Below are 16,873 nucleotides of genomic sequence, written 5' to 3' on the forward strand. Positions count from 1 at the left end.
TGAACAGTGCTTCTCTAAGGCATCCACTGTACATAATGAATTAACCTCTCTCCTATGCATCTAAAATGGTACTAGTTATGTACCATCCTTAGGAGAACTGAGAAAACAGTTACTCAAAAGTCATTTTCTGTGTTCTGAGATTTGGAAAAGGAACCTTGGTTGAGCAAGGCTAGATCCCCTTGAGCTTATAGACCAGAAAAGTGAGGCTGAAGAGGAAGAAGAAATGGATGAGGTTGCAAAGCCTTCAGACCCAGGTCTCTTGGTCCCCAGTCCAGCATTCTTTCCAATACACCACAGCCCATTGTTCAGAAAAATGCAACCATCTAGTCAACACATGTTTGCAAGACAGATAAAAATAAAGGAGTTAAAAAAGCCAGGGGTGGCCTTGAATTATTTATTCAGTTGCCCATGTGTGAGGACACAGGCTGTGGGAGGATCTGAATATGTTTTTTTAAGGAAAACCCTTGTATTCTCTTAGACCACAGATGTGAGGAACAGCAGGAGGACATGAGGATGGCCAGGGGCGAGAGGTTGGCATTGATGAATGTAGTGGAAAACACCAGAGATTTTTCAGGGAAAGAGAACTTTTCAAGTAGCTCAACAGCTCTGGAAAACTGTACAAGAAGGGAGCTTGTATTTCCTGAACACAGAGCGTGTGTGCTAGGCATAGCGCAGAGGTCATCTTGTGGAATTCGCCACAAAAGCCAGGGGAAGTGAGCCTGGTTAGCACCTTTTATGGAACAAGATGCAGAGGGCCAGAGAGGATCAGAGAAGGGAGATGACTTGCCCAAGGTCCCATAGGCTGGGAGTGGTGAAGCTGAGACTGGAACACAGACAACTTGACATCAAAGCTCGCGCACTTTGTACTAAGCCGATTTCCACCAGTAGGAACTCTGTGTGTGTGTGGGAGGGTGACAGTTCCATTCCTTTACAACAATTTATTGAACTTGTTGACCTACTTCCTTTAGCCATAGACTATGGTCTACATAGCTGTTAACCCTAATTAGACATGTTTCTAAAATGTCAGTTTTAATTTAACGTATGATAACTCCGTTGTGAAATCTTAGACTGAACAGAATAGCTATTGTATGAGCCTCAAGTACCAACTGACTATAGGTTATTAAAAACATATTGATTGAAGCTGAGGGCACTATGTAATAGAGACATATCTCATTACACAACAATTAGCCCTCCAATAGGTTCCCAACAATCAGATGGTATTTATTTAATGGACAAAAACTGCTTTATGAAATACAAATTGAATACATACACAGGAAGCTTCATTTACAAAACTTCCATTTTCAAGTGGAATCGAGGCCAAGCCTTGACCAAAAGTCTGATACTCCTCACTGCCACAGAAAAAATAAATAAATCTATGGGCTGCTGGAAAGCCTGCTCTGAAGTGTCACATGAGGTTTCCCAACCCCAGCTCTAAGCTCCCAGTGAGGATGGCTGGGGAAGAGGAAGGGGGGTTTCTACAGAGGGCCTAGGGAGTGCACTTCCTTTCCCTGTGATCACATCCATCCAGCTGTCAAATGAAGGCTCTAGATTCAGGGACTGATAGTAGTGTGGAAAACTGGAGCCCGAATTTAATGTGATGCCATGATCTAATATATTTTTTACATACACACATGCACACGCACACACACACGTATACACCCATATTTGTGAGAGCTCCTTGCCACATTTTGTGGCCTTTTTTGAGGGGAGGGGTAACACCTCCTTCATAATTCAAAGTTTGGAAAGACTTAATGAAAGAACATGAGAGCCTCGGATAAGACACTGCAAAATGTGACTCGAAGCCCAGCTCCCACCACCTGCTATGGGCTTTTGGTCAAAGCTCTCCACCTCTTTGTGCGCCAGTCCCTACCTCATCTGGCAAATGCAGAAGTTGATTCCCCTGTTATAGAACTAGTGGAAAGATTAAATGAGACTGTATAGAAAGCATTTAGTACAGAATCCAGTGCCGAGTAAGCACTTGATAAACAGTGACAACCACAACCATAGAGTAATAATTAATCATCAGCTGGTTATTATTTCCACCAGCATCAGTGTTGTATCATCATTATTGGATAAAACATCCCCAAGAAGGGCTGGAAGGGGGGCAATCCACTAATCTACCCTAAATTATAGCCAAGTTCCAACCAAAATAGAGGTGAATATCGCAGTACGTTTCATGACCCTTTAAAATCCCCTGAAGCTTGAGCTCCTCAGGGAGTCCCGATGCTGAAAGGCAGCACAAGAAACCGTTTGATTCAGGTTTCCACCTTCAGGTCATGAAGGCATCATTAGACCCACTTTTCAGCTGACAATAAGACTCAGGGAGGGAAAGTGACTTGCCCAAGGCCATACCACTAGTGAGTGGCAGACAGGAGCTGAACTGAGGTATCTTGTGCCTCAGTTTATCATCCTCTGATCTTCTAAAAATTCTACCTTCAGTTCTATAAAACAACACTAGGCACAGGCACAGATTCTAATTATACAAAAATATATGTGGGACTTCCCTGGTGGCACAGTGGTTAAGAATCCACCTGCCAATGCAGCGGACATGGGTTCGATCCCTGGTCCGGGAAGATCCCACATGCCGCAGAGCAACTAAGTCCATGTGCCACAACGACTGAGTCTGCGCTCCAGAGCCTGCGAGACACAACTACCGAGCCCGCGTGCCACAACCACAAGCCTGTGCGCCTAGAGTCCATGCTCCACAACAAGAGAAGCCACCGCAATGAGAAGCCCACACATCGCAATGAACAGTAGCCCCTGTTCGCCACAATTAGGGAAAGCCCACACAGCACTGAAGACCCAACGCAGCCAAAAAAAAAAAAAAAAAAAATCAGTGTTGAGCCCTGCTCAGCTTAATGCTGATTCAAGAGAAAGCTAAAAGCCTTAAAAAAAATTATATATTGAATAAGTAAATTTATATATATATATGTATATATATGCCTGTGTATTCATGTATAATGTACCCTTCATATACTATACGTATAGGAAGGTGTTAGCCCATTAACCAGAGGCAACTTCAACTCCCGAGCTCTCAGAGACGAGACCAGTACCTCCATTGCAGAGGAAGTTCTGGCGACAGAGGTTTCCATGTTTTTAATGATAAAATGAAGCTAAATATTCACCACTTAAAATATGCATCATTACTGATTAATTTCTGTTAGCAATCATTCATGTATCCCCTGACCCCCAAATCTACATCGTGCCTCTATGGACCAGTCATTGTGCTAGTCGTGGCGGGCACTCGTTAAACAAGATCGAGAACAAAAAACACAGCGAAATCCCTCTCCGAGGCTGCTTCCCTTGCAAGTTTCCCTCTTCTTGGCAGGAGAGAGAGAGGGGCATCAACACTTAACAGGCCACACTCACCTTTCAAAGAAGTGGCCGTCGATGGGCGGGAACCACTCCAGCATCACAGAGTCGGTCGTGTGGCCCACGATCTGGGGTGCAAGGGCGACAGGCGCCGGCTTCCTGGAGGGCTGCCAGCTCTGGTACACCAGGTCCAGGTAACAGTGCATTCTGGCGACTTGATTGGGCGTGAAGGAGTCAGTGCAGTCGTCATCTGCAAGCGGGGAGCGGGAGAGATAAGAACCTCGCTGCACGGGTGGGCAGGCAAGAGAATGATGATGTCTCCTGGTGGACCGAGAGCCAGCACCCCAACCCCTGCCAGCTCGGAGCTGGCCTCTTCCAGTGCTCAAGAGTTAATGGTCTGTGAACAAATTAGTGCAGTCATCACTTCTGGAGACAGGTGAGAGGGAACAGGAGGAAGGGGAGGGAGGATAGAACTGAAAAGGCACGTCTGAGCCTGGAGAGGGAGGTCATGGATAAGGACAAGGGCAAGACAAGCTGCTTTCCACGGGGCCCAAATCCCCTGGTCAGTAAGTCACACATTCCCTTATCCGCTCCCTCCCCACCAATCATTCAACCTCTCTCACTCATCCACTCATTTTCTTGTGTATTCACTCATTCACCCACTCACTCCTTCTTTTACGCACTCACTCGTTCCTTCACTCACGCCTTCGCATTCATTCATCCACTCATTCATTAATTGTGCTGTTTACTGATGCAGTGACACTGGCCTTCAAACAAGCTTTCTGAGCATCGATTCCATAGCCTCTGCTCTAAGCCGAGGGCCAAGGAAACGTAAAACATTCCTGCCCTCAAGGAGCTACCTGCCTAGTTATAGAGTGAAGGTCAGTTCGCTGTGTGGGTCAAGGTGGTTATAAGGCTGTTCAGGTCTGTGACACTGACTACTGATGAAGAGGAGTCGGCACGTTGAGGAAGGCGGAGGAACCGGAGAGGTTTCTGGATGTGGAACTGGAGGGCAACCAGGTTGCACAGCTAAGACTGAGAAAGAAAGTGGAGGCGTGGCGGGAGGGGGAGCTCAGGCCTGCAGAGCCGATGTGTCCTATGCAGCAAGCACGGGCCAGGAGTCAGGCAGACGCAGAAGCAGTCCAGGCTGAGTGTCCACGGCGGGAATACAAGGACAATGACGCCTCCTGCACAGTGCTATCACCGGGAAATTCCCAGGCATGGGGCACTGTGCTTTGGACACATATAACCCTCCCACTAGTTTTGGAGTAAATACTGTGATTTCTGCATTGTACAGAGGAGGAAATTGAGGCTGAGAGAGGTCTACCTGCTTTTTAAAGAGCACAGAGCTAGGGGCAGATCTGAGATTCGAACCCAGGCAGTCTGGACTCCAAGGCCACGTTTCTAATCCATATGAGAACTTCTTTCTGAGGGTACATGAGACCTTGTCTGGGCAAAGCATCCTGCAGGTGCTTGATAAACAGGAGTGGAGCCTGAGCCTGAGGGGGGCTGGAATACAATCTCTTAATGTCTTTAGATCTAACGACCTTCAATTCTAGTCTCTCTTTTCTAGGATGCGGAATGAAGGCCACGACCCGAGACTTATCCACACCCGCCCCCCACCCCCCACCCCAAGGAAGGAGCTGGACTCCCATCTCTCCCTCCAACAGCTTTATTCAGCTGCCCCAGGGGCAGAGCAAGGCGCTGTTTTGGCTTGGTTTCCAAAAACACCACTTCCCAGAGGTGTCCGCCTGGTCAGGGTTTCCGCAGCTGGGCCCCAGACGGAGGAGCACGGAGATCGCCAGATCTTAAAACAAACCCGCCACTGGGAGTCCCGCAGCATAAACTCACTTCCCCTTATCAAACAAACAGAAAATAACTTTGGGCAGGTGCTGGGCAGTTGGACATGACCTTGAGAATCCAGCTTTGAGAAGGGACGGGGTACAAGGAGGTTACACACAGAAGCTGCCTCCGATCCCCTTAGCAGTTTTTGACCGTCTCCTTTCCAGCACCCTGGGGAAGTCTTTTATACATTGGGTGTCCTTTGGAAAACACTGTAAAAGAGTGGCTAGTTACACAAATCACTCTCAAGCCCAGATACCCCCATGTAAATCCTTGGATACCAAACGTTCTATGGGTCCCCACTGCCTGGAGAATAGAGTCCAGATGCACTTGATGGTCTAAGAAGCGTTAGATCATCAGGTGTATTTTCCTTTGTTACTATGAACTTTGCACTTCATCCTGAAAGCTCTGGAAAAGCCACTGGATAGGTTACAGGCAGGAGAAGGACATGATGGCTAAGGAAGTAGGGGTTCTGTAGTTAGATTCATGCATGAGGAACCTGGAGTCAGGAATCTGGAGTCAAATGATTTTATGCCCTCAGTGCTTCGGTTTGCCCATCTGTAAAGTGGAGATGATGATGATAACAAGAGTGCTTATGTCAGAACACTGCTGAGGGTTATGAAAAGTGCAACATCAAGAGGTATGACCAATGCTCAGTGAACGCTCACTGCCTCGGGACCGGGAATAGTGCCTGTGTGTGCGCGCGCATGCATATGCACTAAGGTGGGTGAGTGCCGGAAAACCAGAAACAGGAAAAAATAACAGAACGTAAAATCTTCATTCTCTTTGATCTCACAACATCCCATTTAGGAATTCAACAGATCGATACTCATGAACAAACACGAGGGAAAACATATGTACAAGGATGTCTTTTGAAGCTTCATTTACATAGTAAAAATATTAGAAATAACACATCCGTCTGTCAATAGGGGGATGACTCTGTACCTGGAGGCACATGCACAGAAGAGAATTCTAGTCAGTCATTTCCAAAACAAGGAAGTAACTTTAAAACTCAGGTCCCTTGTGTGTAAATTGGGGACACTTAAATCAACCCCACTACTTAGAGTTGTGGTGTGGACTCCACGAGCTGGAACGTGTAAAGCATTTATCAAGATGAATGAAGAAGAAAAACTGCAATGTTTTTCCTCTCTACATTCTGATTTGTTTGCTTTTCTTCCCCCAAAGAAGCATATTTTCCTTTTCTAACTTAAACATTAGCCGTTTCCATGTCTGTCAATAAAAAGTTTGAAAAATGGACAGGTGATAGAACCTGGTAGGAGAACAGAACTGTACCTGAACTTTAAAGCTTTAGTCGGAAAATGTCCCTCCCAGGGTAGATCGCTTAGAGGCTGAACTGCTACCAGAATCTTGGGTGAGGTACGGGTTTCTGTTTGTCATAAAGGCTCTGCCTCAATTAGCTAACGTCTCGGGTCAGCCCCTCTTAGCTTTCTGCCATCACAGGCTTTCCCTCCTGATATCCGTGGCCACTTGATCTTTGTGTCTAGGACCAGCCAACCCATCTTGTTCTTCTGTCCCCACGTTGTCCCCAAGCAGAAAGGACTTTGGGGGGATTTCAGTATTCTGGGGGCCTGCACCAGTCCCCATGCTCTTGAAGTTGTGCCCTGAGTTTTCTAATCAAACTCTGCTCTCAAGAACAATTTCCATCCGTAACTGGAAGGGCACAGAGCATGGAGGTTCAGGGCCTCCGCTCCCCGTGGAGTCTTGGGCACAATGCTGACCCCTGACAGCCTCATTTCTACCCGCTGTAAAGTAAGGAATCGTGATGCTAACTGCTTCCTACAGCTGATGAAAGCATTTAACAAGCTAACCCATTTCTAGTGCGTGAATAACTGAGTTGCCCTTTGTAAAAGTCTCTGCCTTTTTGTTGTTTTAAAAATAATGATAATGACAGCAACAGCAATAAGTGATTATATTCACTGTAGAGCATTTGCAATGTGCTTAGAATATTGCAAAGAAACAAACGCTACTGTAAACATTACCTAGAGATAATATAATTAATATCTAGTATACACATATATGTATGTGTAGATGGATGTGAATATCTACAGTGGATTTCTGTAATTCTTATCACAAACATCATATATATAATTGTGATGATATATGATATATATTCCAGGTCTTACACTATACATTAGGCTCTGGGCTGTTTTCACGCTAAACTAAACAAATAATCCTACTAATTGTCACTTATTGAGCACGAGTTATAGTACCAAGGACAGATCTAAAGCCTTCACCTGTACAATCTCACCTACTGTCATGCAAGGTAAGGGTGATTAACCTCCATGGTATCCATGAAGTAACAGGCCCAGAGAGAAGTAACTTGCCTGAGGTCAAAGGCTAGCACACAGAGGATTCAAGTTGGTCCCCACACTCCACACTTCTCACTCTGAACCACTAGGTTACTCTGCTTCGTGGCCCTCAGCCATCTGCTATGCATCCTCAGTGATCACAGAACGTTCTATCATATAGGTACCTTGTGATTTACTTCAGCAACCCATTCTCTTTGGACTTGTAGGAAGCTTCTGTTTTTTCACACGTATAAAAGCACTTCTTTTCTATGCTTGGCAGACAGTAAATGTCTAATTAATATTTGGAGAATAAACATTGCTCAGAACATTTTTAGGACTAAACCTTTAAACACATCAACTGATTTATTTCCTTAGGATATACTTCTTAGAGGTGGGACTTCTGGGTCAAAACATATGTGCATATTAAAAGAGACACACAGAACAACGGAGACAAGACACTTGCTCCCAAAGGGCGGGGAAGGCCTGGTTTCCACACTCTTGAGGAGGCAGGGCCTGGAGGGTCCTCTTGGTTGGCTCCCTATGGCCTATTACCTTCAGGAAGTAAAATCTGAGCTGCTGCCCTCCCATCTGCCTGGGGATTATCCAACAGCTCAACGTGACCGCACTCACCCGGTGCTCGACCTGGCTTGCCCCATCACCTGCCTGGTGTCTGCTTAATCTGAGCAGTTGGGACTCTCTTAAACTTCCCCAGTATCAGAAAGGGAGCCAAATAATTCTTGCTTAAATGCAGGCTCTGCAATAGAAGGCATGCCTTGTTTTTTCTGTGTGACCCTGGGAAAGTGACTTAAACTCCCTAAGCCACACTTTCTACATCTGTAAAATGGGTGCAAAAGTAATAGCATTTACTCCATTGGGTTATTTTGAGGATTCAATGAGACAAGCCTAAGAAGTGTTTCCCACAGCGTCTGGCATGCCACAGGTACTCAGTAATTTCTGTAGACCTGTCACCAGCCATGTTCAATTAATTAAAATTACTTAGGACTAACAATTCAGTTCCTCAGTCTCACTGGCCGTGCTTCAAGGGTTCAACAGCCACAAGCGGCTAACGGCTACCATACAGGGCAGCGCAGACACAGAACACATACAGCTCTGCAGCAAGCTGGAGGACCCAGGAAGGAAGGAACTCGGAGCAGCTGAGCCGGCAAGGTCTCCACCCTCTTGCCTTGACTGCAAACCCCCTGTGCATTGCTCTCCCCAGCCCTGAGAACCCGATCCTGGTCTGCATTTTGAATTTCATCCAGCTGCTTTTGTCACCTCATCTATCAGAGATCCTAAGGAAAACAAACATTTCAAAGTTCGTGGTTGCCTTGAATATGCTTTTGCGGGTGTAAGTTTGTTATCGTAGCTCAGTGAATTAGTTCTGCTGTTAATGGGTCACTGAGCTGAGGGGTTCCTTTAAAAAAACAACATTAAATCAATCACCCTTTAGATCTGTACAAAGGGGAACAAAAAAAGATTTAGTTTATGGGGGTCTGGTAGCTAGTGGCAGCTCCTGACCCCTAAGAGGCCGGCAAACTTCCAAACTCATGTTATTGTTTATTTTCCATGTGCATTGAGCTGGCCAAGGAAAGGTGCTATAGAAATGGAACGAAAGCAGGGCCCTGTGAGAGGACAGGGCACCGGATGTGAGATGCAGGCTTGGCTGGGAATGGGAGCCCAGCAGGAATCTGCTTTTGAGGAAATACCCAGTACTCGGGTCTTTTTTAGAGACCCAAACCTAAGGACCGTTTACGGTGCCAAGGGTAGGCACTGACCCTTCAAGAGACCTCAGGTGTGAACTGTAGGAACCTTAAACTGGAGAGGCCCCCAGAGGTCATCAGCCCCAATGGGAAACCAGGAAGACCCACGGGCAATCATTGAATTCATTGGGTCTCAGGAGGGAAATCCTCTCTTCAAATGCAATCTGAGGCAAAACTCCAACAGAAACGGAAAACTGTGGGAAGGGGGCTCCCCTGGTTCAAGCAGAGATGGAGGCCTAGAGGCACACAGCCGCTCAGGGCAGCCCCCCGAGGCGTATCTGTGGGACAGAGCTCGAAAGCCACCCAAAGTGCTCAATAACCCACTCGGCCATCAGCTAGGTCTCATTTGAAGAGAGGCATGAGAGTAAACGAGAAAAAAAAATACTTGGAGTCACCAAAATAAACAAGCAGCTCATGCAGCTCAATATCAAAAAAACAAACAACCCAATCCAACAATGGGCAGAAGACCTAAATAGACATTTCTCCAAAGAAGATATACAGACTGCCAACAAACACATGAAAGGATGCTCAACATCACTAATCATTAGAGAAATGCAAATCAAAACTACAATGAGGTATCACCTCATACTAGCGGTCAGAAAGGCCACCATCAAAAAATCTACAAACATATATACAATGGAATATTACTCAGCCAGAAAAAGGAACGAAACTGGGTCATTTGTTGAGACGTGGATGGATCTAGAGACTCATACGGAGTGAAGTAAGTCAGAAAGAGAAAAACAAATATTGTATATTAACGCGTATATGTGGACCCTAGAAAAATGTACAGATGAACCGGTTTGCAGGGCAGAAACTGAGACACAGATGTAGAGAACAAATGTATGGCCACCAAGGGGGGAAAGCAGTAGGGGTGGTGGTGGTGGTGTGCTGAATTGGGCGATTGGGATTGACACGTATACACTGATGTGTATAAAATTGATGACTAATAAGGACCTGCTGTATAAAAAATATAAATAAAATAAAATTCAAAAATTAAAAAAAAAATCAACAAACAATAAATGCTGGAGAGGGTGTGGAGAAAAGGGAACCTTCCTGCACTGTTGGTGGGAATGTAAATTGATACAGCCACTATGGAGAACAGTATGGAGGTTCCTTAAAAAACTAAAAATAGAACTACCATACGACCCAGCAATCCCACTACTGGGCATATACCCTGAGAAAACCATAATTCAAAAAGAGTCATGTACCACAGTGTTCATTGCAGCTCTATTTAACAATAGCCAGGACATGGAAGCAACCTAAGTGTCCATCAACAGATGAATGGTTAAAGAAGACGTGGCACATATATACAATGGAATATTACTCAGCCATAAAAAAGAAATGAAGCTGAGTTATCTGTAGTGAGGTGGATGGACCTAGAGTCTGTCATACAGAGTGAAGTAAGTCAGAAACAGAAAAACAAATACCATGTGCTAACACATATATATGAATCTAAAAAAAAAAAAAAGTGGTTCTGATGAACCTAGGGGCAGGACAGGAATAAAGACACAGACGTAGAGAATGGACTTGAGGACACGGGGAGGGGGAAGGGTAAGCTGGGACAAAGTGAGAGAATGGCATGGACATATACACACTACCAAATGTAAAATAGATAGCTAGTGGGAAGCAGCCGCATAGCACAGGGAGATCAGCTCAGTGCTCTGTGACCACCTAGAGGGGTGGGATAGGGAGGGTGGGAGGGAGACGCAAGAGGGAGGAGATATGGGGATATATGTATACGTATAGCTGATTCACTTTGTTATACAGCAGCAACTAACACAACAATGGAAAGCAATTATACTCCAATAAAGATGTTAAAAAAATAAAATAAAATAAAATTAGAGATTTAACTAAGCAATTCCATTGTAAAAAAAAAACAAAACAAAAACCTTTGAGTCAGATGTGCGACCTGGGGCCAAAGACTTCAGTCAGCCTATGGATTGTACTGTCACCTATGAAATGGTGATAGCTCCTACCTCATAGGTTTCTTGTGAGAATTAAATAAGATGGTGTATATTAAAGTCCTTTATGAACAGTAAGCTTTTTTACAAGTAGAAATATTATTATTGATAAGAATCAATTTTATATGCCTGTTATTAGAGAATTTATTCATTTTCCTCCCCTCCTGCGTTTCTCTTTCCCTTCTTCCCTCCTTCCTCCCTTTCTTCTTAACAAACATTTTTAAAGCACAAGGCCCTGTGCTAGGTACTGAGAATACAGTGATGTATTTAGGGGCAAGCTCTGCCTTCACAGAGCTCGCTTGTTTTGGTTGGTGGAAAGGAACACTTAAGTTGAATATTATAATAGAATTGGATGCTGGGCTACCATGTGCAATTTTGCAGGTGGTGCCTTACCCAAAAGCTCTTGGTTAGGCGGCCAGTAGTGAGGGCTGTGACTGCCCTAAGGAAGGGATATCTTTTTCTGATTTGCCAAAGATGTTATAAGGGCTGGAAGTGGCCTTGATATACACTAAAAGGAAGTACAGGGCATCCTAGAATCCAAAGAATGAGTCTTTAACGCTGTTACTGATGGTATGAAAAAGGGCTTTGAAAGGATATATGCAGTTAGGAGAAAAACATAACCAACTTATGTAATAATTTCATATTTGCAAAAGCACTCTATTTTTTTCTATAATAAAACACTAAAGGAGCATGTGAGAGTTCTGTGTTTTAAAAAAAGTTTCAAAGAAATACATAAATAAAGTTTCAAGCACCACCAACTTAGAAAACTGCAGCTGCAAAACTAGGAGGAACCTTGGAGGTCAGTTCCAAAGATTCCACTTTCTTGAGAAAAGCGGGACCCAGAGAGGGCATGTGACAGACCCCAAGGCATTAGGTGGCCCTGTGGCAGAGCTGGGCCTTCTGCGCAGGTTTCCCTACTTTCAGTCCTGGTGAGCTGCCTGAAGTATCTTTCTGAGGAGCCCTCAGATACAACATCTTCCTTGTATCCACGAGGTGCTCATGGAAGGAATATTATCTTGATTATTTGGGATAAGGAATTGTTGGGATGAAGAAATCTCAGAAAAGGCAAGCAGCTTGCTCGAGGCTTCTCTGAGCCAGGACCAGAGGCCACGTCTGACACCCAGCCCCGTGCACCCTGCAGAGTGTGGGCCTTACCTGCATAGCTCATGAAGTTGCTGTAAGGAGTGTTGAAGAAGCTGTTAAAGCCACAGGTGTCATTCCCTGGCCCCGGGTCACCGCAGAACTTGTGCTTTGGGGCTGGGTTGGTGTCACTGCAGAGGTCTCCGGTCTCAAAGGAGGGCTCTGTCTCCATGCAGGGGTCACTGCAAGATTGGATTTCTGAGATGCCTCGGAAGATGTGATAGAGGCCCAGGCTGTGCCCGATCTCATGGATCATGGTGTGGGTGTGCCCAGGAATGCCATAGAAAGATGGATTCAAGACAATGCCACCTGCAAGGGGAAAGCCAGAGGATTAGGCAAACTGGGCACTCTGCTTCCTGATGCAGGTATCCCCAAATCAACCAAGGGTAAATGGGGTGCTGCCCAAAGTAACCACAGGCTTCTCCACCCTATGACTCCACTGCTGAGAGCTGTTGCGACTTGCGGTGTTAATCACTGATTGAGTAGGAAGGAGTCTCAAAAGTCATTTTGTGCAATCCCTTCATTTTTCAGTTGAAAACACCGATGCCTAAAAAAGTGAGGCAACTTAAACAAGGGGATTTCAAACTCCTTAGACGAAGGGGCGTAATTAGAATTCAAGGACTTTGATTTCTGGGCTGGCCAACGTTTCAGCTGCAACTTCTTAGGAAGCGTGGCATGCCCTGGTTCACAAACACTCTACAGGCATTTGCTTAAATGAAGCCCTCCTGGCCAGACACCTCGGTCCCGGTTCTCATTTTGCCTTCACTAACTCTGTGAAGTTGAGCAAATCGCTTGCCATCTCTGAATCCCGTTTCTGCAGCTCTGTACCCTCTGAGAGTGAATATTCATGAAGTCCAGCACCATGGCGCGCTCACCATTATAACACTGGTCAAAACAGCCACCGTTTCTTGAGCATTCGTTATGTATCCTCAGGCTCTGTGCTCAGTGTTTCATGTGTATAATCACATTGAATCCTCTCACAACCCAGTAAGAGGGGCACTGACTCACAGAGAGGTGAAGGAACTGGCCCATGATCGAATTAGTAAATGGGGAGCTGGAATCTGAACCCAAGATCCTTGGGTTCCAAAGCCAGGGGTCTTAATCTGAGTCCTACTGCTGATGCTCACCACAGGGTCCAGAAGATGGCATCTCATTAAATGTATGTTGAATATTTGCTGAATGCGACCCAATTAAAGATGTTTTGTGAGGCCTAAGTAATCACGCGTAGGCAGCCGGCAGAGCACCTGACACACAGCAGGTGCCCTACTTACTGTCTAACCACGTGCTCCTCCAGGTGTAGCTCAAGAACGAGCAGCACCGGCATCAGCTGGAGGGTGACTAAAAATGCAGACTCTTAGGCCCCACCCCAGACCTACAGAAGCAGAGCGAGTACTTTAACAACAGCCCCAGAGGACCTGCCTGTGCGTTCCTTATCTACCCCACGTCTTAAAAGATGGGGCTTTGCTTCACTTGGGCAGATAGATGGACCAGATGTCAGGAAAATCAATGGATAGCATGGCTCTATGTTCATTTTTAGGCACTGGAGAAATACATACAGGCTGGCAGAGAGATATTTCAACTGGAAAATCCAAGTGTGGGGAATTTCCTGGCGGTCCAGCGGTTAAGACTCGGTGCTTTCATTGCTGGGGGCGCAGGTTCGATCCCTGTTCGGGTAACTGAGATCTCACAAGCCACGCGGGGTGGCCAAAGAAAAAAAGAAGGAAATCCAAGTGTGTTTAAGGGAAGGTTAAGATGCAAGTCTGAGCAACCTGCAAGCAGTGACTGTGTGCAGAGCAGGATCTTATGAAAGAATGGAGAGGAGCCAGGGCCGTGCTGATCTGTGCTGGCAAGCCTGGAGCAGGCATGGGGGTAGTTTTATCTCGGACTGAACTGCTGGGAGGGCGAGGCTGCGCAGCCATGGGGCTCATGGAGTCTATTAATTCTGAACTGCTCAGAGCCTTCCAGCACAAAGATAAAGATGTATGAGAGGATGTGTGGGGCTGTGTGCATGCGCGTGTCTATGTGAGAAGGGGGAGGCAGAGGCAGGGAGGAAGAGAAATTGAGACAGGAAATCTCTCTCAATTATTTTCTGTCAATCATAATATGAAACATAATCACCTTCCCACCCAAGGCTTTTTCCAGGGATCGTGGCATAACAGCAGGAAAAGAGGGTAAAAAAAAAAATATATATATATATATATATATATATATATGGTTCTAATAAATTGGGTTTGATTGGGCCTACTGCAGAGGAGTTGCTTATGATCAAGATGTCTCAGGATGGGGAGACGGCAGCCTGTAGGCCAGCTGGAATTAGCTTGACATGGATTGCAATCTTCATTCTGTCTTGCACTGGCTGTGTCATCTTGGGAAAGTGACTTTGCATCTCTGGCGTGCTCTAAAATAAACAGCTATGATAGAGAGCGCCAATGATTCTCTGTCTTTCCATGAAGCTTTAACATTGAGGTAAATGGGGAATGGGAGGCTGGCAGGACCCCTCAGGTATTTCCGGGGATAATGACAGGATTGCAGACTTAATGTCCAGCCTGGCTCTGTCTGTTTCACCTCATCCCCTCCCAACGCTCCCCTTTTCACAGAGCGACAGCACAGAGCTTGCGCCCTGTTCCACTGCTTCTCTTAAAAGGTGACATAGCTTGAGGCTGACATCATCCTGAAATCCTATAACATGCTATGGATTTATAGCCTTCTGTATTCCTGGTCCTGAGCCAGTCTCTGAGATTCACGGTATTATCAGGAGTATTTTTCTCTAATTTTAGAAGCCTGCTGTTCAACCCTTCTAAAACTCTGATCACGACGCTTTTGGTTGATTTTCCAAGAGGACAGAATTTCAGCACTGAGAAGGGTCCTTGGAGACCCTCTAAGTCTAACCTATTCCTTTAAAATCTGAAGAAATTGAGACCTGGAGAAGGAAAGAGTCTTGCCTAAGGCCATCCTGTTAAGTCACAGCTAAGAACAACCACGTATTTTGGCCCTGAACCAGCAAAATTACCATACACCATGTTAGGCATGTGACACGAGCTAATCAGCTTCAGCTTGCCTCAGCTGCACACTCTCTTTTGCCTCGCCCCTGTCTGTCTAGGTCTGCCTGTCTATCTGTCTACCCACCCATCATCTATCTCAGGGTTTCTCAACAACAGCACTACTGGTATTTTGGGCTGGATAATTCTCTACTGTGGGTATTGGAGGAGATCTAGCAGCATCGCTGGCCTCTACCCACTAGATGCCAGTAGCATTCCCCCATTTGTAAAATCCAAAATTTTCTCTAGACATTGCCAAGTGTCTCCTAGGGCATAAAAATCCACCCAGTTAAAACCACTGGATATTTATGTTTCTACCTATTTACACAACCACACATATGTGTGTGTGCACACACACAGACACAAAAATTGGTTTCACTCTCTTAAAAACAACTAGGAAAAGACGGTGGTCTGGAGGGAACTCAGTCTAGAGTTTGACTCAACACAACTTTATTGTTTGAAGTTGCAGAGTCCCTTATCTCCAAGATATTATGGATTTAGAGCAGCTGCTGGACACTGGCTGTATCACCAGGAGACCAGACAGGCCTGAGGAAAGATCCAGCACCATCACTCTGCTGAGCCCTAACATTCTCAGATGAAGGTACTCACTGAGTCATCACTATTCACTGGTGTAAATAATAGGAACATTCTGACAAGGGGAAAAGAGCCAAATAAATGGCAGTGCCCTCAGTCAATGGAACATTATGTGGCTGTTAAAAAATATCTTGTCTTTAGAGAACTGGACATAACCTAGAGAGATGTTTTCCTCTTGTGATGCTAAATGAAAAAAAGTTGGGTGGGAAGTAATTTTGAAGACTGTTTCAACATGGGAAAATGCAGATAGCATAATACTAAGTGAAAAAAAAAGAATATTAAGTGAAAAAGAACACATGCATGTATGCTATGATTTCAAATATGCACAAGCTGAAAAACGCATGTCTACCTATAGACGTGTATTGGAAGAGAGCATGGAAAAATTAAAGAACAACGTTTGCTTACAGGGCCTGGTTCAGAAACCACCGTCATTTCTGACTTTTGGTGACTGGTTTGTGTTAATGTCTGTCTTGTTTATGGATTTGAATAATTTGGATGTAAGAAGAGTTCCTGGTGGTGTTGCTGGGTGGAATATGGAGGAACAGGGAGTTCTTACGAACTCTCTCTTGCCTCTTTGGCATCTTTCGAGTCAACCCATCACTGGCTGGGCCAGCACAATGTGGTTACTAGGTAGAGAAGATATCTGCATGAACTAAGAGGCAGGGGGTATAAAGAGAAAGCAACAGATGGAGAGAGTTGGAAATTTAAATTCCAGTTGTGGTTCTGCTGCTGATTTGTTTGTGACCTTGGATAAGTCCCATTCCCTCTCTGGATCTTAAGTTTCTCCATTGGTAGAACAGGATTAATAACGTTGTGATATTTCTCAAAGCATCACTTGATGTGTGAAAGATAAGGAATGCTAAAGAGTTTTGAAAAATTAAAAAGTGATAAGTAAATAGGTTGTTCACCATCATCAC

General features: G+C 45.2%; 1 protein-coding gene across 1 annotated transcript in view; it reads right to left on the reverse strand.

Annotated features, from left to right (window-relative positions):
* The window catches only part of PAPPA (pappalysin 1), a 250,562-nt gene that overhangs the window by 177,325 nt on the left and 56,364 nt on the right, over nt 1–16,873 (reverse strand). The window contains exons 4-5 of the mRNA XM_060153316.1: nt 12,340–12,633; nt 3,370–3,562 (exon numbers count right to left, since the gene is read on the reverse strand). Coding sequence (XP_060009299.1) covers nt 3,370–3,562; nt 12,340–12,633 — 487 coding nt within the window. The remainder of the gene's footprint in view (nt 1–3,369; nt 3,563–12,339; nt 12,634–16,873) is intronic.

The sequence above is a fragment of the Lagenorhynchus albirostris genome, chromosome 7 (assembly GCF_949774975.1).
Source record: "Lagenorhynchus albirostris chromosome 7, mLagAlb1.1, whole genome shotgun sequence".
Taxonomy (NCBI): Eukaryota; Metazoa; Chordata; class Mammalia; order Artiodactyla; family Delphinidae; genus Lagenorhynchus; species Lagenorhynchus albirostris.